General features: G+C 38.1%; 1 protein-coding gene across 2 annotated transcripts in view; it reads right to left on the bottom strand.

Moving 5' to 3' along the window:
* Positions 1-925: 925 nt before the first annotated feature.
* Positions 926-21,644, bottom strand: part of ACADL (acyl-CoA dehydrogenase long chain) — a 77,310-nt gene continuing 56,591 nt past the window's right edge. Inside the window, exon 10 of one of the 2 annotated variants that reach the window (XM_023541865.2) lies at positions 926-21,178. In XM_023541865.2, coding sequence (XP_023397633.2) covers positions 21,085-21,178 — 94 coding nt within the window. In that variant the 3' untranslated portion in view covers positions 926-21,084. The remainder of the gene's footprint in view (positions 21,179-21,644) is intronic. The other variant, XM_010602198.3, reaches the window with a different exon arrangement.

Below are 21,644 nucleotides of genomic sequence, written 5' to 3'. Positions count from 1 at the left end.
TTTGCTATTTTTGTGAGGTAAAAACAAAGCGCTGGGGAAAGTCAGACCTCTTCACGCCCTGTCCCCAGCGCGGGGGCGCTTTGGCTCTGGGCGTCGGGCTCCGGGCGTCCGACAGGAAAATTTTAACATTTTGTCACAGTTGTCAAATATATACGTCTCCGTGCGTTTGCTTTAATTTGGGACGTGCGCACAATTCAAAGTCATAATTCTAAACGACCCTCAAAAAAAAAAAAAGCCCTGAAATAAGGCGATATAGCTGCCTTGCTGATTTGTGGTTAAAAAAAAAAAAAAATCAGGAGCCGCCAGCTCAAGCATTTTTGTATTTGTACGAAGTTTGTTTGAGTGATAGTAGCGTTAACTCCGCTCTGCAGTAGCGCAAATAAATAAACGGCGTTTTATGTGGAGATAGTTAGCAACGGATACATAAAAACAGCTCAGTCTTGCACCTGGCCCAGCCTTCCACTCACCACTAAACTACACCCGGGCATTTCCCCGGCCACGCATGCAATTTTTTTTTTTTTTAGCTGAACTCTAGCTTCTTAGATGATGGATTACAGGCTTTCTTAAGCACCTAATTTACACACGGAATGATTTAAGGCGTGAAGCGTGCTATAATTTTAGATCCAGAATGACAATTGCCATTATTTCAACCTTATTCATTGGTAAGATGATGGGGGGGAGGGGAGAATCCAAGGAATTATGACAAAACATAAGGCGTGACACAGGTTACTGGAATTGGGAGATGAGCTGCTTATTCCTGATCTTTCTAATAGATTGTGACATTGCTACAATGATTTTTATGACAAGCTGCATTTATTGGTAATGCTTTTAAAGAATTACTCAAAACACTTAATTACAACTTAATATGGGTAAGGAAAGAGTTTCAGGAAATTGATGTCCCTTTATTGGTATAAAAATTGTAAAATAAATAGGTTGTTGAGAAAATAATTAAATATGTATTGGATATTTACCATACTTAAAGGGCTGCCCTATTCCCTGAGGATAGAGCATGCAGAAAAATAAGAAAGCCTTAAAAATGTTAAAGAAAAAAATTAACAGTCCAAGAAGTTAAATAAGCATGTGTTAAAATAGTTTAAAGGAAGATTTTGGATTTGAGCTGGGCATTAAAAGACTTTAGGCAGAGAACTATCAATAGTTAAGGAGGTAACAGCCTTGAGTGGTTTGAATGGAGGTTGTATGTATCATACTATTGGGCTAGAAAAGCACATTGTGGAATAGATGAGTAGATCTTCAGTGACAGGAATTCAGAATTTAACATGAGGAATTTGTAAAGCCATCAGATCACTTGGGGGTACAGATTTCTCCTACAAAATAATCACCAATTATCAAAACTGAATATCCATACATTTGCCAAATCTTTATTGAACACATATTCTGTGATAGGCACTGGGTAGAGAGTAGCAAACAAGACTCCTTCCCTCATGGAGTTTGTGGAGGAGGACACAGCCATTAGACTAATAATTACACAAATAATTCATAAAATATTTTTACAGACTTTTTTTCATCAAAGAACCCTAGGAATTTCTAATACTCCAGAATGATATCAATTTTGCAGTTTGCCAAAGTTTGCAGGCCTTCAATATTTCTCTCAAGCCATCATGCAAATAAAATCTTATTTCTTTTATTTTCAGTTTATGATACTTTAAAAATAATAGGAATTTTTGAGGGGTTGGGAAATCATTACCAGAATAACACAGGTTTGATATAAAAAGGTTCGACTCCAAGAAAGAGAGAAAAACAAAACGCAGCTAGGCTGAAATGAAAAGCACAAAGAAGAAAATAAAAATCATCTGTAAGGCCTGCTGTATTTTATATGTACGTGATGACACCATGCATACTGTTACCGCCCCCCCATCTAACCATATATTAATTTTATTCCTTGACACATCCCTTGAAGGTTATTTTAAAACATGATTTTAATCTTCATAGAAGCATGCCAGTTTTCCAGACACGGTAGAACACCAAAGCTCATTATTACAAAAATTGACATGCTGAACCATTTACCAAATTGTTTTCTACATTACTCATTCAGCAAGAGTTGAATGTAATTAATTTTTAAAAATCAAGAATATATTATCATTTACAAGGTACATTAAAAGCATTTTGATTTCCAAGCAAAAATAAAACAATGGCTAGAACAGGAGACATAAAGATCTAGCAAGAACAAGGAGAGGAGAAGGGCACTATTCTTGCTGACATAATTATTACCTGTCTGGAAGCATATAAAAACATTCAAGTAAGCAGCATTACAATGATTTCATGAGATAAACTTCTCTCAACACTGATTTTTATTCAGCCACTCGTTTCATTCAGGAAACATCTGTGCATTACTTAATATACAGCTGACTCTGTGATAAAGGCTAGAGATACAGGAGAATGCTCAATTATTAGTTTCAAGCAGCTCATAGCAAAGAAGTGTTTATAAGCTCAGCAAATAGACACTGACAGTAAGTTTGCAAAGCTAAGACCAGGGCCTCAAACTGGTTCATTCTGGCTCACCCACTGCTGAGAATTTGCATTTCCACCCAGGTATACTGAATCAGAATCTACAGTTTAACAAGATCCCCAGGTGACATGTATAATAAATTTGAGAACCACTACTAGTGTAGCCCTGGTGGCACGGTGGTTAAAAGTTTGGTTGCTAACCAAAAGGTCGGCAGTTCAAATACACCAGCCGCTCCTCGGAGACCCTGTAGGGCAGTCCTGCTCTGTCGTATAGGGTCGCTATGAGTCGGAATCAACTCTTTGACAAGTTTTTTTACTCTACTGGTGGTTTTCAGAATTGGCTGGGAACTTGTTAGAAATAAGTATTCGCAGCAGGGGTTCAAACTGGAATGAACCAGTTCAAAGCCCTGGTTAAGACAGAGGAACACCTGGGATGCTATAGGTGCACAGAGTAGGGTACCAGCCTACCAGGAGACAGTCAAGAGATGCTTCCTGGAAGAGGTGAGCCTTGAATTTAGTTTTGAAGACTGACTCAGAGATAAAAACAAACCAGTTGCTGTTGAGGCAATTCTGACACATGGCCATCCCGTGTGTTTTGAAGTAGAACTGCAGGTTTTCAATGGCTGCGATCTTAGACTGCTATGCCTTTTTTCTAAGGTGTTTCTGAGTGGATTTGAACGACCAAAGTTTCAGTTTTTAGCCAAGCACTTAACCGTATGTGCCACCCAGGGACTCCAAGGCAGAGATATAAATAGGTTAGGCTGAAATGCAAAGTACAAGCGAGAAGAGGGTGAAAGCTAAGGCTAAAAAGGGAAGTAGGGACCTTCTAATTCATGCTAAGGAGTTTGTATTTCATCCTGAGATGGGGAGCCTTTAAGAATTTGAAATAGAGGATTGATATAATGATGCATGGTAAAGACCGAGTGATAAATCTAAAGGGAAAGTGACAAAGAGTGTTGTAGTAATTTAGACAAGAAGCGTTAAGACTAAGGCAATGGTGATGTGAATAGAAAGGAGGGAACAGACTGAAGAAATATTGACAAGAATCAATGGGATGTGGTGACTGATTGGATGGGGGAGGTGGGTAAGAAGGAGTCAAAGCTGAATCCCAGGTTTCTGGGTAGCATATTAAGAGTTGGATTCAGGAGGAGATGCAGGTTTAACAGGACAGAGGAGTTGAGTTTTTTAGATGCCTGAGACATGCCCATTTGGAGATGTCCAGTAGGCATTTATACGTATAAATCTGGAACTTCGAAGGTCTCCAAAGACTGTCATTCATTGAGTATTATTGAGTACTTCTGCATTAGATACATTATCTCATGTAATACGCTGAGAACTCCTGGATTTATGTCTCTACTGCAGCAAACTAAATTTATATCTCTGCCTACTCAACTTCTCTTCTGGCATGTGTAATGGGCATTTTACACTTTACATGTCCAAAATCTAACTCCTGATCATCTCACCACCCCAAAAAGCTCCTCTCACAGAATTCTGCATTTCAATAAAAGGCAACTTCATCTTTCTAGTTGCCAAGGTCAAAAACTTTGGAGTCATACATACTCCTTTTCCTTTGCTCACATCATACATCCTATGCATCAGTAAATTCTGTCAGCTTCACCTTTAAATTATACTGAGAATTCAATCACTTATCACCTATACTGCTACCAAACTGGTCTACCCCACCTGGATTATTACAGTAGCCTCCTTGCTGACCTCCCTAATTCCACATTTGTCCCCAACAGTTTATATCTAAACCCGCAGCCAGAAGAATTCTTTTAAAAAGGAAGTCAGATTCTCTCACTACTTTTCCAAAACCCTATACGATGGCTTTTCATCTCACCCAGAGTAAAAGCCAAAGCCCTTACAATGGTCTACAAGTCCCTACATGATCTGATCCCCTTTTAACCACTCTGATTCACCTCCTGCCACTCTCCTTCTTGGTCTCTCCACTGCAGCCACTCTGGCCTCCTTGCTGTTTCTTGTATGTACCAGGCATCCCCCAGGCTCGAAATCTCTTCCTTTGACCTGAAACACTCTTCCCACAGGTCCTCAAGACTCATTCCCTCACTTCTTTTAGGTCTCTGCTTTGACCCTACCTTAATATAAGAGGCCTCTCTGGCCATCTAAATGAAACAACAGCACTTCCTGCCTCCAGCCTTCCCTATTCCCCTTCCCTGTTCTGTTTTTCTCTATAGAACACATCACCATCTAATATAATAAAGGTTTTGATTCTTTTGTTTTTGTTGTCCATTTCCCTCCACTAGACTGTAAGCTCCCTCCATGAGATCAGGTATTTTTGTCTGTTTTGCTCACTGCTGTATCCCCAGACTATAGGACAGGGTTTTGCACATATAGGTGCTAACATGTATTTGTCAAATAAACGAATGCATTTAATTCTTACATTCTGCAAGATATGTTGTATTTCCAAATTTTCACACTAGTAAAGGGTCAATCTGGGATATGATGGCAGACCTGCCTGACTCCAAAGCTCGAGTTCTTTCCCCACTGGCTCTAATAGGATAGAAAATTAGTTTGGAAGCCTATACCTCTATATTTCTGTGCCCAGGGACACTGTCCTCTGCTGTCATATTCTGGTATATTTAACTCTTCTCTTTTATGATCATATTTAGAAAATGGAATGGGAAAAGCAGCAGGGAAAGGTAATGATTTCTATTCTTAATGCCTTTATCTTTAACCAGCCAGTATCTATAGACAAGCAGATAGAGGGCAGAGGTGGGTAACAAGAGCCGTGGGATGCTTAGAGCCAGGGCAAGATACAGCAGTAGACAGGACTGGCCCATGGCTGCAGGGGGATCAAAAGTAACTGTGTGTCTACACAAATATCCATAGCATCCTTACTCAAAATAGTTCCAAACTAGAAATAACCCTAAGGTCCATCACCTGGTGATGGTGGTAAATCCATACAATGGAATACTACTCAGCAATAAAAAGAAATACACTACATACACGCAACAACACCAATGAATCTCAAATATTATGCTGAGTGAAAAAAGCCAGATACAAGAGAGTAAATATTGTATGATTCTGTTTATATAAAGCTCTAGAGAAGACAAACCTAACCTATAATGACAAAGTAAATCAGTGGTTGTCTAGGGCTGGGGTAGGAGAGAATTGATTAGGATGGGCATAATGGGTGATGGAAATGTTCTATATTTTCTTGTTCATAAAAAAAAATTGCTGTTGAGTCAATTCTGACTCAGTTACCCTATGATCATGGTGGAAGTTAAATGAGTGGATGCATTTCTCAAAGCTCATCAAAATGTATACTTAAAATGGGTGCATGTTAACAATATGAATATTACACTCCAATAAAATTGATTTTTAAAATAATGGCCCTCTGATGAAGGTGGAGTCAGGAACCTCAAGAAATTTTAAGGCCAAAACCTGGACAGGCAGAAAGGTAAAAACTAGCCTGCATCAGTTAGAATGAAAATAAGCTGTGTGTAATGTAACTGAACAAAATAATGATGGCTTAAACACGAGGCAATTCTCTTAAAATATAGTTCATTGATTGTAAGACACATTTTTTTCTGTCACTTTAACATTTCTGAAATCAGAATGATCTCACTGTTGATGCCGTAAGAAAGCATTGAGCCACTTTGGTGGTGTTTCTTTTTCCTTACTAGTACATAAATAATGGTACATTTTATAAGTCAGTGAAATACAGTGAAAGAAGTCCTAAAGATAGGTAGCCAAGAACTGATATAATGACTACAAAAAGTCACCAGAGACCCAGGCTCCTTTCTATTATTCTCCTCTGCCATTCTCAGCCCTTCTCAGGCTTCCATTCTCAAAGTTACCTCAGGGTCCCAGACAGCTACTGGAGCTCCAGTCATCATATCCATTTCCCAGGCAGCAGGCAGGAAGAAGGGCAGAAGGCAAACAGAGCCTTGACGGTGCCTTAAGTTTCAATAATGTCTACAACCTGATCACATAACTGTATCTATTTCCAAGAGAGGCTGGGAAATACAGCTAAAGCTGAGCACATTGTCCCAATAATATAGGGATTCTATTATTTAGAACAGAAGGGAGAATAGATTTTTGATAGGCAATTGTCTTCACCAGTTTCCAATGCAAAATGTCTAAAATCAGAGTCAGCTAGATATAGTAGGCTTGTAAGGGAGTTTGAACAAAAGGATAGCTGAACGACATCCCATTTTTCAGGTGCTGTGGCTGTGCCCATGGGTAGGAACTATTAACAATGCTGAACATGTTGATGCAATTTAAAAGAATGGTTCATAATTCTGCAAAAGTAGGTCAGGACCAAAATACAGAAGGCTTTGATGCAAGGTTAAGTAAGAAATGTAAAGTTTATTCTGCAGTTAATAATGGGACTATTGAAGAGTTTTCACACAGAAGTGAAATGATGAAAGTTGTTTTTAGAATACTAATCCCATAGGTCTTTACACTAAACAGGCATATCCAGAAATACTTGTCACTGCAGTCATTGCACTTGAAACAATATTCCATCATTTTGATTCATTTCCCATGAAATGTGAGCATGATGGCAGTTTCTTAGGATCACTGAAGGTGTTACATACTGTTACAGATCGAATTGTATCAAATATATCTGCCCATTTGAAGCGGGAAGAGGGTTATTGACCATCCCGTAAGAGTTGTTTTTCAGAAAAGTCTACTCTTGTTACATTTTTGCTACAACTTTTACAACACTTTGCCACGTTTGGTTGATTCCCCAGGTTTCCTCTCTTCTGCTGGCAGAAGGTAGAGTTGCAGGCGCACCAACTCCAAATTTACCTCCTATATAGCCTTGCTGGGGTGGCAGGAGAGAGCCATCACCATTTTTTGGGGGCTGTGCCCAGTATTTTTAGAGCCGTGTGCAAAAACTAATTCACAAAAATTATGCGGACTGCACACACATTGGAGGACTGAAGATCCTCCCTCACTGTTCACGAATATGTATGTCACTCCCTATATAAGGAGCAAATCTGCCTTAGTTCAGGGTGGTGGCAGCTTTAGGTCGAGAGACCCTGCCTGCCTCCAAGTTTGCAAACTGTGAATAAACCTGTCTGTTCTTCCAACTCCGAATCTGACGGACTTCAATTTGCTAGTCTGCTGAGCAAGAACATATTAGTTGTTGGCTTCAAACTTGGCTGGATCATGATTCCCTTGTATGATTGTCCACTATTTTATCTTCTGATGTGATTTCTCTATGTGTTGTAAATCTTATCACTACAATATAATCAGATGGATTAGTGGCAGTTATACTGATGAGGTCTACAAGATTAGATAGTGTCTTAAGCCAATTTATTTGAGATATAAAATAGAAAAGTGAGCAGAGAGACATGAGAATCTCATACCACCAAGAAAGCAATGCCAGGAGCAGACAGTGACCTTTGAACCTAAGGTTCCTCCGCTGAGATGCTCCAAGACCAGGGGAGGGCTGATGACATGGACCTTCCTCCAGAGCGAACAGAGACAGAAAGGCTTCCCCTGGAGCCAGTGCCCTGAATTCAGACTTCTAGCCTACCAGACTGTGAGAGAAGAAACTTCTCCTTGTCAAAGCCATCCACTTGTAGTATTTCTGTTATAGCAGCACTAGATGACTAAGACACATATATGTTGTCACACTAGTCCTATTTCCTCAACTATATATCATATGTAAAATGAATGTTGTATCAGTCAGGGTGGACTAGGTTATGTTGCAGTAACAAATCCCAAATCTTAGTGACAACACAAAGTTTATTTCTATCTCAAACAGAGTCCACTGCAAGTCCATGTGACTTTCCAGAGCACTTATCTTCCATGTGTTGATTCACCTCCATAGCACGTCTACAATTGCTGCCACAGGGGAAGACACACATATCACTTCCAGCCACAATCCATTGACTAGGAAAAGTCACATAGCCTTGACCGATTGTAAGCGGAACCAGGAAATAAAATCTTATATGTCCAGAAAGGAGACCTGGGCATGAATGAATATTAGAATTCTTTACTACAAAAGTCATATTAAAAAAATTTTTAATGGTATGAACAGATGAGATCATGTCTCATTTGAGATATGGCAGTCTTCAGGCACTGATCCCAACAATCACAGTCTAGTTTGTAGTTGTTATAGTAGGTATTTGTTAGTTATCTATTTGGCTTCTATTCTATATTTTCTCCTTCCTAATATTGTCCTGATTTTCATGCTGGTATCCAGCCCTCCACCCAGCCCCATGTGCTTTGGTTGAATGTTTTTATCTCATGTCCCAAAATGGGCCCTCATTGGCTTAAACCAACTGCACAGTCCATTTCCCTGAATACAGTCATTGGTTTAGAGAAGGGCATATGATCAAAACTAGCCCGACCACTGCCTCTACATGTTGGATAGAAATGCATCCTCTCACCCTAGACATGAACAAGAAAGCCTATTCCATGACCATTAGAGGATCCCGTTTCAGAATTAGGCCTGCACTATAAATGGCAGAACAGGGAAATAAACTGGTAAAGTGGGTCCTTGATGACAAGGCTAAGCTACTCAGTCAACGAGCTTTGAGTCTGCCCTACCTGTGAGCTTTCAAGTTTTTTGATCTCTTTGTTGTTTAAGCCAAGTTTGATTTGAGTCTTCTGTTTCTCCCAACAGTGAACATCCTATATAATTTTGTACTGTAAAATAGAACTTAACTTCTCATGGGATATGTCAAGATAAATTTTTGGTGAGTTTAGGTTTGAATTAAAAACTGAAGAAAGAGTATGGCTTTTAGCAGCCAAAATAATTTCAAGAGAGGTTTTATGAAACAGAATGTAAAATAAACAAATACATTTGGTAGGAGCTTGAAATTAGAAAAATCTCACTAAAATAAACTTCGGCAGGAATTGTGCATGATGAGTATGGAAAATGTTCTTCCAGAAAGCAAGGAAGCCATCAAAAATGATGGGTCATGTCAAAATGACTCATGATGACATGATGTCTGGTATTTGTTTTAAAATAATTCATGATACTGGGAGGTAGATAGGGGTATAGGTGACTAAAGATTAGCCATAAGTTGAAAATTGTTGAAGCTGGGTTACACAGAAAATAGAAAAGTACCTTTCCCTGCAGTTTTATATATGTTTGCCATTTTTCATAATAAAAAGAAAAAAGATACAGGAACCAACTTGAAGGGGCTCTTAATGGACTAAGATGAAACAATTTGAGCATCAAAAAGAATAACTGCAATTCGCTGAAATACATAAAAAATTCCAAAACCTAAGAGGTCTAAAAAAAAATACCATTGGAAGTTGCTCAGGCACCTGCTCATTATGAAAACTGATGGAGGAAAAAAAATCAAGAATTTATCCTGCCTTTTATTTACAAATTGTGTTTCAGGATGTGGCGGCAATGAAGCACATCTCCTAGATCTCCCTTCAAGAAATAACTTGCAGATTTTGTTGTTAAGGAGTACAATTAACTGACAGCTTCCAGCTGTTAGCAGCCTTACAATCCACCTTAGTTTTTGAGCTTAGGCCACCCTCTTCCCAGGCAGTCCCCAGGCAACACCTGATCAGGGCAGGCCATTTCTGTCCAATGTGGGACTCTTCTAATGGGCAATCTTTACTTCATGGTTCTCCACTGGGTTGGCTGATACTTTGCCAGATCTGTATCATGGTCTGAGTTCTGTTCTTCCTGACCAATGGGGCTTCCTTCCCTTTCACAAGTGTTATCTCTCGATACACCTCTTGCACTCCTAACTCTGGTTCTCATTCCTAGCAGACCCAGTGGCTAAACAAAAAGCTGATGAAAGTTCTTCTTCACGGAAGTTAATAAATGCAAAAGGAGTAAAAAAAACTTAGAAAATTACCTTTTGCAATCCGTAATGAAATAATAGATCTTGTCAATAATTACCAATGAATGTTAAAACCATTAGGTGAAAGTTTGATAGGAAATTTTATGGGCTTATCAAACAAATGATATTTAAACCCACTGATCAATTTTAGCATCACTAAATGTGACACAACTAGGTATTAAGTGTCTCATGATTTATGATCAGAAAATTTACCACACCATTTATTAAGTTTTCAGAGCAAAAATGTTGGACCTGAGTCTAATCAAGCCTCTAGATATAACTGTCAATTTACAGGAAACATGAGAACACAGGAATAAATTAGAAATCACAATGAGGAATCAACGAGGCAAATCAATGAGGGACACCCTACAAAATAAACAAACAGGTTTCTCTAACAAATCAATGGCATAGAGGGAAAAAGGGAGAAATAATCTCTAACTCATTTTTTTTAGGTTAGCATTACCCTGATTACAAAACCAAAGACAGTACAAGAAAACTACAGACCAATGTCCCTTGTGAATATAGGTGCAAACCTCCTCAATAAAATATTAGCAAATCAAATCCAGCAATATGTATAAAGTATAATATACCATGAACAAGTCAGTTTTATCCCAGGAATGAAAGGCTGGTTCAATATTCAAAAATAAATCAGTATTATCCACCATATTAATAGTCCAATGAAGAAAAATCACATGATCATATCAATTGATGTAGAAAAAGCAATTGATTGAAAAACTCTCAACAAAATTAGAAACAGAAGGGCAATTCTTCAACCTGATAAAGGGCATCTACAAAAAACCTATAGCTAACATCATACTTAATGTGAAAGCCTGAATGCTCTCCCCCTAAGATTGGGATCAAACAATAATGTCCATTCTTACCACTCCTACTCATCATTGTACTGGAAGTCCTCATCAGTGCAATAAGTCAAAAAGAAATAAAAGCATATATACTAGAAAGGTAGTAATAAAACTGTCCCTATTCATAAATGACATTATTGCCTATGTAGAAAATTCAAGGGGATCTACCAAAAAAAACCTGGAATTAATAAGTGAGTTTAGCAAGATCATAGGCTATAAGGTCAACAAACAACAATCAATCATATTGGCAATAAACAGTTGGAAACCAGAATTAAACAATACAATTTACAGTATTATTTTTGTTAGGTGTCATTGTTATTGTTATGTGCCGTTGACTTCGTTCTGACTCATAGCGACCCCGTAGATGTTGTTGAGTTGATTCCAACTCACAGTGACCCAATGTGACACAGTAGAACTGCCCCATAGGGTTTTCTGAGCTGTGATATTTATGGAAGCAGATCGCCAGGTGTTTTTCCCCGTGGAGCCGTTAAGTAGGCTTGAACTGCCAACCTTTGGGTTAGCAGATGAGCACTTACCCATTGTGCCACCAGGGCTCCTTACAATAGTTTTCCATAAAGTGAAATACTTAAGTATATAACAAAACATGTACAGGATTTATATGGTGAAAACTACAAAATGCTAATGAAAGAAATCAAAGAAGACTGAAGTGAACCTGTTCATAACCTGTTCACGGATTAGAAGACTCAGCATAGTAAAGATGGCAGTTCCCTCTAAACTTATCTACAGGTTTAATGCAATTCCAACCAAAATTCCAGCAGGAATTTCTGTAAATATAAACAAGTCAAAAAATTTGTATGACTAGGCAGAGAAATTAGAATAGACAAAACAATTTTGAAAAAGAAGTTAGAGGAATCCCATTACGCAATTTTAAGACTTTCTATAGAAAGTATGCTAATTAAGAGAATGTAGTACTGGCAAAGAAGCAGTTACATATAGATCAATGAAACAGAACAGAGTCCAGAAATAAACCAAAAACCAAACCCACGGCCATCGAGTCGATTCCAACAGAACCACACAAATACGGACAATTGATTTTTCTGGCAAAAATTGTAAAAATAATCTTTTTAACAAAAAATAAACATTGACTTAAACTGCACACCTTATCAAAAATTACTAATAAATCATAGATCTAAACATACAATGTAAAAGTATAGAATTATTAGAGAAAACATAGGAGAAAAACTTTAGGTTTGGGCAAAGAGTTCTTAGACATGATACCAAATACATGACCCATAAAAGAAAAAAAATTGATAAATTGGAATTCATCAAAATTAAAAACATTTGCTTTGTGAAATCCACTGTTAGGAGAACAAAAGAGCTAGCTATAAATAGGGAGAAAATATTTACAGATCACGTATCTTTTTTTAATATATAACTTAATTTTTTCTGGCTTTTTTTTTTTTGTACTTTAGATGAAGGTTTACAGAGCAAACTAGCTTCTCATTAAACAATTAATACACATTGTTTTGTGACACTGGTTGCCAAACCCACAACATGCCAACACTTTCCCTTCTTGGCCTTGGATTCCTCATCACCAGTTTTCTGTCCTCTCCTGCCTTCTCATCCTTGCCCATGGGCCACTGTGCCCATTTAGTCTTGTTTTGTTTTATGGGCCTGTCTAACCTTTGGCTGAAGGGTGAATCTCAGGAGTGACTTCATTACTGAGCCTGGATGCCACACTCTCAGGGTTTCTCCAGTGTCTGTCAGACCAGTAAGCCTGTTTTTTTTTGTTTGTTTGTTTTGGGTTAGAAGTTTGTTCTACATTTTTCTCCAGCTCTGTCCAGGACTCTCAATTGTGACCCCTGTCGGAGCAGTCAGTGACAGTGGCCGGGCAGCATCTAGTGTGCTGGACTCAGTCTGGTGGAGGCTGTGGTAGTTGTGAACCATTAGTCCTTTGGACTAATCTTTCCCTCTACCTTTGGTTTTCTTCATTCTCCCTTGCTCCACGTGGGGTGAGACCATCAGAACATCTTAGATGGCCACTCACAAGCTTTTAAGACCCGAGATACAACTCACCAAAGTAGAATGTAGAACATTTTCTTAAAAATTACATTGTGCCAACTGAGCTGGATGTTCCCCAAGACCGTGGTCCCCACAAGCCTCAACCCAGTAATTTGGTCCCTCAGGGAGTTTGGATGTGTCCATGGAGCTCCTATGACCTTGCCTTGTGCAAGTTGTGCTGGCTTCCCCAGTATTGTGCACCATTTTACCCTTCATCAAAGTTACCACTTATCTATCATCTATTTAGTGTTTTTCCATCCTCACCCCTCCCCTCCCTTGTAACCATCAAAAAATTGTTTCTTTTTGTGTGTAAACCTTTTCATGAATTTTTATAGTAGTAGTCTCAGACAATATTTGTCCTTTTATGATTGACTTATTTCACTCAGCATAATGCCCTCCAGATTCTTCCTTGTTGTGAGATGCTTCACAGATTCGTTATTGTTCTTTACCATTGCATCCTACTCCATTGTATGTACATACCACAGTTTATTTATCTGTTGATGGGCATCTAGGTTGTTTCCATCTTTTTGCTATTATAAACAATGCTGCAATGAACATGGGTGTGCATATGTCTATTTGTGTGACAGCTCTTATTTCTCTAGAATATATTCCTACGAGTGGGGTCGCTGGATCACATAGTATTTCTATTTCTAGTTTTTAAAGGAAGTGCCATATCATTTTCTAAAATGGTTACACCATTTTGCACTCCCATCAGCAGTGCATAAGAGTTCCAATATCCCTGCAGCCTCTCCAATATTTGTTAGTTTTTTTGATTCTTGCCAGTAATGTTAGAGTGAGATGATATATCTCATTGTAGTTTTGATTTGCATTTCTCTCTTTTTTTTTTTAACGGCTAGTAATCCTGATGTGTCTGTGAGCCACCTGAATGTCTTCTTTGGAGAAATGTCTGTTCATATCCTCTGCCCATTTTTAAATTGGATTATTTGTCTTTTTGTTGTAAGAATGTTGGATTTTCCTGTAGATTTTAGAGATTAGACTTTTGTCAGATTTGTCATAGCCCAAAATTTTTTCCCAGCCTGTATGTTCTCTTTTTACTCTTTTGATGAGCGTGTTGAATTTTTAGAAGATGTCAGTTATTTAGCTTATCTTCTGGTGTTTGTGTATTGTTAGTTATGGTTTGTATCATTTTAATACCATATATTAGGGCCTATAGTTTTGACCCATTTTTTCTTCTATGATCTTTGTAGTTTTTGGTCTTATATTTAGGTCTTTGATTCATTTTGAGTTAGTTTTTGTGTATGGTGTGAAGCATGGGTCCTGTTTAATTTTTTTGCAGAGGGACATCCAGTTTTGCCAGCACCATTTGTTAAAAAGACTGACTTTTCCCCATTTGATGGACTTTGGGCCTTTGTCAAGGATCAGGTGACCCAACGTGGTTGGATTTACATCTGGGTTCTCAGTTCTCGGTTCTGTTCCACGGGTCAAATGTATCTGTCATTGTACCAGTACCAGGCTGTTTTGACTATTGTAGCAGTATAGCGGGTTGTGAGGTCAGGTAATGCAAGTCCTCCTACTTTCTTCTTCTTCTTCAATAGTGCTTTACTTATCCAGGGCATCTTTCCTTTCCATGTAAGTTAATGATTAGTTTTTCCATGTCCTTAAAGAATGTTGTTGATATTTGGATTGGGACTGACAAGTCACGTATCTGACAAAGGACTTGTATTTGTAGGGGAACAACCCCATGCCAGCACCTGATGATCTTGCCTGCTTCCACACAGGCCACATAGGCAAAGCTTTAACCACAGTTGAATCTTGGCAGAATACTTCGTGATCTTCCCGCAGCGAGAGCATGGGAAGCCTATGAGCAATTGCTACACAGCCGTTTCTCATTCGCTTCCCTATCTACCAAGATGGCTGTCATGAGACAGTTTCTCATTGTCTCCTTGTCTCAAGGCGGAGGTATGAGGCTGTCTTAGTTTGCTAGTGCTGTTGTAACACAAATACTACAGGGGGATGGCTTTAAAAAACAGGAAATATTTTCTCTTGGTCCAAACCAGGGTTTACCAATTGGTGTCTAGTAGATTCCTACCCATGACAACCCTACAGGACAGTGTAGAATTGCCCCAGTGTTTCCAAAAAACGGCTGATAAATTTGAACTGCTGACTTTTGGTTAGCAGCCAAGCTTTTAACCATTGCACCACCAAGGCCCTGCCAATTGCTTTTTTGGTCCTAGGCATTCCTTGGTTCCTTGGCATTCCTTAGTTGGAGATGATCCTCACACAGCATCTATCTTCCCCCATGTGCGTGTCCCTGTGTCTATTCTAGTTCCTTTATAACTCAGAAGTGATTAGGTTTAAGATCCACCCTACACCAGCATGGTCCCATCAACATAAAAGAAAAACCCCATTTCTAAACAGGATCACATCCACAGGCACAATGGTCAGGAATTCAACTCAATTCACCACAGAGGCTTTCTGCCTCACCTTCCTCCTCTTTTCAGGAATGCCTGCAGGCTATAAAACTGCTTAGCTGCAGCACGGAATGGGCTCCTCAGCAACAAGGTGTCCCATAATTCTTGTTGCAGTCAACTTTCGTTTTGGTGTCAACCTGTACAAGGGTCATGGAGAGCTGGCACATTGGGCTACTTTTCTTTTCACTGCCTATGTAAGTAATCAACTCTGAATTTGTCGGCCTGGCCTTACTTTCCTCTTGCTTGAGTATCCAGAATATATAAAATTCCTAAACTCAATATTATAAAAACAAGTGACTGAATTAAAAAAACAGGCAAAAAATCTGAACAATTCATCAAAGAAGATATATGCAAGGCAAATAAGCATATTAAAAGACGTTCAGCATCGTTACACATTACCCATAATCCCACTGGCGTCAAGTTGATCCTGATTCATAGCAACCCTACAGGACCGAACAGAACTGCCCCACAGGGTTTTCAAGGCTGTAATCTTTATGGAAGCAGACTGCCACATCTTTTTCTCATGGAGCTGCTGGTGGGTTTGAACTGCTGACTTCTTGGTTTGCAGCCAAGCACTTAACCACTGCGCCACCACGGCTCCTTCATTAGACATTAGGGATACGCAAATTAAAACTACAATGTGATACTACTACTTGCTATTAGAATGGCTAAAGTAAAATATGCGAGAACTGGAGAAGATGCTGAGCAAGTGGAACTGTTATACTGCTGATTGGAAGGCAAAATGGTACAGACACTGGAAAAAGTTTGGCAGTTTCTTATAAAGTTAAACATATACCTACCATGTGTCATGGGTTGAATTGTGTCCCCCCAAAATTTGTGCATCCATCTGGCTAGGTCATGATTCTTAGCATTGTGTGATTATCCACCATTTTGTCATCTGATGTGATTTTTCTATGTGTTGTAAATCCTACCTCTATGATGTTGATGCGATGGGATTAGCAGCAGTCATAGCAAGACTCAATCTACAAGATTAGATTGTGTTTTAAGCCAATCTCTTTTGAGATATAAAATAGAGAAGCAAGTAGAGCGACATGGGGGATCTCATACTACCAAGAAAGAAGCACCAGCAGCATAGCACGTCCTCTGGACCTGGTGTCCCTGGGTTTAGAAGCTCCTTGACCAGGGGAGGATTGATAACAACAACCTTCCTCCAGAGTCCACAGAGAGAGAAAACCTTCCCCTAGAGCTGACCCCCTGAATTCAGACTTCTAGCATGCTAGACTGTGAGAGAATAAATTCCTCTTTGTTAAAGCCATCCACTTGTGGTATTTCTCTTACAGCCACACTAGATAACTAAGATAGCATGTGTGATAGTTGATTTCATGTGTAAACTTGGCTAAGCTGTGGTGCTGTTGTTCAGTAGTCTGAATGTTGCTATAAAAATATTCACATGTGATTAACATTTATAAGTTAACCAACTTAAGTAAATTACCCTCCATAATGTGGCTGGGCCTCATCCAGTCAGTTGAAGGACTTAAGGGTAAGAGAGAAGGAATATTGTCTCAAGACTGTAGCAGACATCCTGCCATAGTCTCTAGCCTTGCCTGACAAAGAGATTTCACACTTGCTAGCCCCTACAGTTGCATGAGCCAGTTTCTTAAAATAAATATCTACCTATCATCTACATTTTTTTTTTTATCATCTACCTACCTACCTACCTATCTAACTATTGCCTACCTGCCTGCCTATCCATCCTTTTGGTTCTGTTTCTCTGGAGAACCCTGATGAATACACCATGTGATCCAACAATCCTTCTATTCCTTTTTTATCCTTAGCCACCAAGATACCCTTAAGCAGGTGAATGAATAAACAAACAATGGTACATCCATACAATGGAATACTCTTCAGTGCTTAAAAAGGAATGTGCTATTGATTCACTCAATATGAATGAACATTAATGCGTTTTGATAAGAGAAAGAAGTCAGTCTCAAAATGTTACACATTGTATGATTCCAATTATATGACAGTCTCCAAAAGCATCAAAGCCAGAACAACAGAGAACGGATCAGTGGTCGCCAGGGGTTAGCGGTGTGGGGAGGATGTGACAATAACAAGATGGCATGAGGGAATTTTGGGGGTGATAGAACTATTCTGTATCCTGATTGTGGTAGTAGTTGCTTGTTTAAAACACAAACAGGCAATTTTACTGTCTGTCAATTAAAAAAATAAAATTTTAAAAAGAAAGGGGAAAAAAAGAAGAGAGGAAGGACTTACAAAATAAAAGGACCTTGGGAGAAAATACAACCAAATGCAATCTGTGGACACTGTTTGGATCCTGATTTTAAGAAACCAGATACAAAAGGCATTTTTGATACAACCACAGAAAATTTCATGTGAACTGGGGATTATATACTAAATTTAAGTTTTTAAAATATGATAATGGCCCTGTGGTTATGTGAAAATATTCATCACTTAGACATGTATTCTGAAATATATACGTGTGTGAAATAGCCTGATGTCTCGGATTTGCTTCAAAAAACTTCATGAAACAAAGTGGGGGAGACAGCCTGGCAAAATGTTGATAAATGTTGAAGCTGGAGGTTCATTATACTACACTCTGCATTTTTAAGTATGTTTGAAGTTTTCATAATCTTTTCTTAAAATGGAAAATGAGATTTTCAAAAATGGAGTAGAACTTCTTTTCAACATTTACTTTAAAGCAGTAGACATGATAAGTTACAGTTGGTTTCAATCTTGATGTCAAATCTAATGCTCCAAATAAATAAATGCTGTGTGTGCCAAAAATAATACTGACATATGAAAAAACAATCTAGAAATCTTACACTCTGAGCCAAAAACTACTAAAATTACTAGATTTAGTAAAGATTTGCAGAGTTAGATTTTTTCTATCGCAAACCAAAACAGCTTCTTTTGCATATTGTCATTTTCAATTACACCATCAAAGAAATAAGGGGCGAACACAATTTTAAAGCAATAATTCTGATCCTAAAAATCTCAGCGAAAAACAAAATTACTCAGGCTCTTTAACTCTCATTAATTATTTACACAGTGTTGCTTTCTTGCTGTGTTGGTCCACTCTGTTCTTTTGAGCATTATTATTATTTATCGTTTCTCTAGCACTCAGCACTGCATGACATACAGATGATAAGTTGCCTCCCTAGGGGCCAGCAATCAAAGCCACACAAGCAAAACACAAAAGATCAGTTGTTTAAGAAATGAAAACCAAATGAAAGGTTAAAAAGCACACCCTGAATTCCCTTTTTTGCTTTCAGCTTTTAGGCCATGGTACAACATATCCTTCTTTTGGGGGTGTAAAACAAGACTGGAGTTGGTAAGAGAAAGAATGGACTTAGAAGTGAGAAAACATCCCAGAAATAATTCCGAGGAAATATCCTACCATAGAAATCCTTTCACTTTCTGATGTATTGATGTATAAAAATTACCAGGTGCAGTGGGCTGCGGTAGCTTTGTGTGTGTGTGTGTGTGTGTGTGAATTAGGTCTGCTCAACTTTTTTTGTTTCCTTTCTTTTAAAAATACCGCCCTGCTTTCAGTTCTGAGCCCCCAGAATCAGGCCCTCGTGGCCCTAGTTTTTACTTAGATTGTCTTGGGTTGGGTTTCTTTTTTCATTTGTATCTGAAAGAAGCCTAAAGAAGCCTGGAGAGTTAAATAACCTGCTCCAGGTCCAGTGGCTCCTAAATAGCAGACCAATCATTCAAACCCAGCTCTACCTACCTCTACTTAAGCTTTTCCTACTATGCTAATTTCCTTTTTCTTCTAGAGATGTTTTATTCCAAAAATCTAGTTTCCTTTAAGCTTGGGAATGGAAGGGAAAGGAACTGTGAGGGTCTTGTCGTTGTGTGCCAGTCATTCCGGGTCATAACATCCATGTGACAGAGTAGAACTGCCCCATAGGGTTTCCTAGATGTAACCAAAAGGTCAGCAGTTTGGATCCACCAGGCGCTCCTTGGAAACCCTATGGGGGAGTTCTACTCTGCCCTATAGGGTCTCTAGTCAGAATCGACTTGATGGCAACGGGTTTGGTTTTTTTGTTGTTGTTGTTTTCTGCTCTACTCAGTTGTAATGGTTGTATTAAAACACAATGTTTAGTTTCAATAATAGCAAATAAAATGTTTAGGTTTTCTGAGCTGAACTGCAATACATCTACTTCCATTTAAAAATTACTTTATTTGCTGTCTCACCATTATATGCAAAGAAAAACAAGTACTGAAATGATGCTTTCCAGCGTCCAGTAGATTCTGACTCATGGTGGCCCCATGAGTGTCAGGGAAGAACTGTGCTTCATAGGGTTTTCAATGTCTGACTTTCAGAAGTAGATTACCAGGTCTTTTTTCCAAGGCATCTTTCAGTGGACTTGAACTGCCAATCTTTTGGTTAGCAGCCAAGCGTATAAACAAAATGATTAATTTGCAAATTAATGATTTATTGTTTGATAATAATTGCTAAATCTCAAGTTGAAATGTCATTTCTTCACTTTCCTATTTTAAATGCTTACCTTATTTCCTTCTTTTATTGCATTTATTACAATTTGAAATTATCAAATTACTTACTACCTTGTTTATTATTACTTGCTTATTCACTTATTCATTAGCAGGGATCTTGCCAGTTTTGTTTACTGTCATTATTTTTAACAGCCTGGTTTAGAGAAGACACAAAGTATTTGTTAAATTAATAAATAAACTGTTCTCAAATAAAATCCATTGATTGTTTTGACATCTATAAAATATATCTTAAAATTAAAGGGTCATAGATTATTCTGTGTTCTATAAATTAAACTGGACTGGAAATCTGTTGAAAGCCCGGGTGTCAGTAGTTGAGATAACCAAAGGCATTTCCTGATGGGATTAGGCAAATGCTCAGCAGAGCCCTACAGGTTAGGGGTTTCAAAGCTGTAGGGTAGGAAGCCTTCCTGCTTCAACCACAGCAGCTCTGCATTCATCAGCATTGCACTGGGACTTTCTATGTAAGCTTTTGTTTGAAGAACAAGTTCTCTTGCTTAAAAATAGGAAGGTGGGGTAAAAAATAAATAAATAAATAATATAAAAAAACAGGAAGGTGGGGTAGAAGGATGAAAACCATACTGTTCTGGGAAGTTTGGAGCAAATGATAGCTGAAATTAGTTAACATTCAAAATTGTATTTCTTTTTCCCTTTAGAAGTTAATGTGCTGAAATACTATGAATGTTTTTATAGTGTAACAATACAAAATTATTCTGCCTCAAATTTAAAGAGCTAAGCAATAATGTTTTTTAGAATTTTAGGGATATATTTATAAAAATTTTTTGACCATTAGCTATATAAAAAATTAAAAGTGAAAGCTTGTATTGGAGAATTTTAGAATCTTCAGATCCAAAGAGTTCTCCTTTCACTGTGTTAATGTTATATTTTATTTATTTCTCTATAGAAAGAGCATACAAAACAATGTTTAGTGTTCCCCCCCTTGCCAGGTTGCATTTTATCTTGAGTAGATTTCAAACCAGATTAGCAGTAATAGGATTCCAGGATGTGGGCAGATGTCTACTTGTCATGGATGATGTCTCTTGCAATCAGCTCCTTCATTATTTCATTGGTACCACCATAGATTGGCTGAACTCGAGCATCCACATAAGCTCTGGAAAAATCAGAATGTGATTGAATGAAGAAATAAAGTATTAGAAATTGTAAAGTTCATCCACTAGGTAACTATTAAGTTCTCTAAAGTACACATTTAATAAAACCCAAACAATAAAGTTCTAGCACAAATTTATTTTTCCAATATGGCATTAATCCCAGGTTGGTATAACTGTTAAAACAAACAAAGAGACTGTTAAGATCCTGATAATCTGTGTTGTTTTTAGTTTGCTCGAGGATATAACAAATTTCAAAAAAGCATTTATGTTTATCTGATTTAATTTAGCATATACAATAGCATTCTAAAAAAGTCTGCTTTCAATTTAGATATGCATGGAATGAATATCTCGATTTCTTGTCATCCTTAATGTTTCCCCCCACAAACCTTGAAATCCACTTGTTTTATAAAAAAGAAAAGAAATGACATATTTTCTAGCATCGCTTTAGATCCCACCACTGCTTTTACC

This window comes from Loxodonta africana, chromosome 6 (assembly GCF_030014295.1).
Source record: "Loxodonta africana isolate mLoxAfr1 chromosome 6, mLoxAfr1.hap2, whole genome shotgun sequence".
NCBI lineage: Eukaryota > Metazoa > Chordata > Mammalia > Proboscidea > Elephantidae > Loxodonta > Loxodonta africana.
Note: the sequence above shows the minus strand (reverse complement) of the source record. Positions and strands in the feature narration are given on the sequence as shown.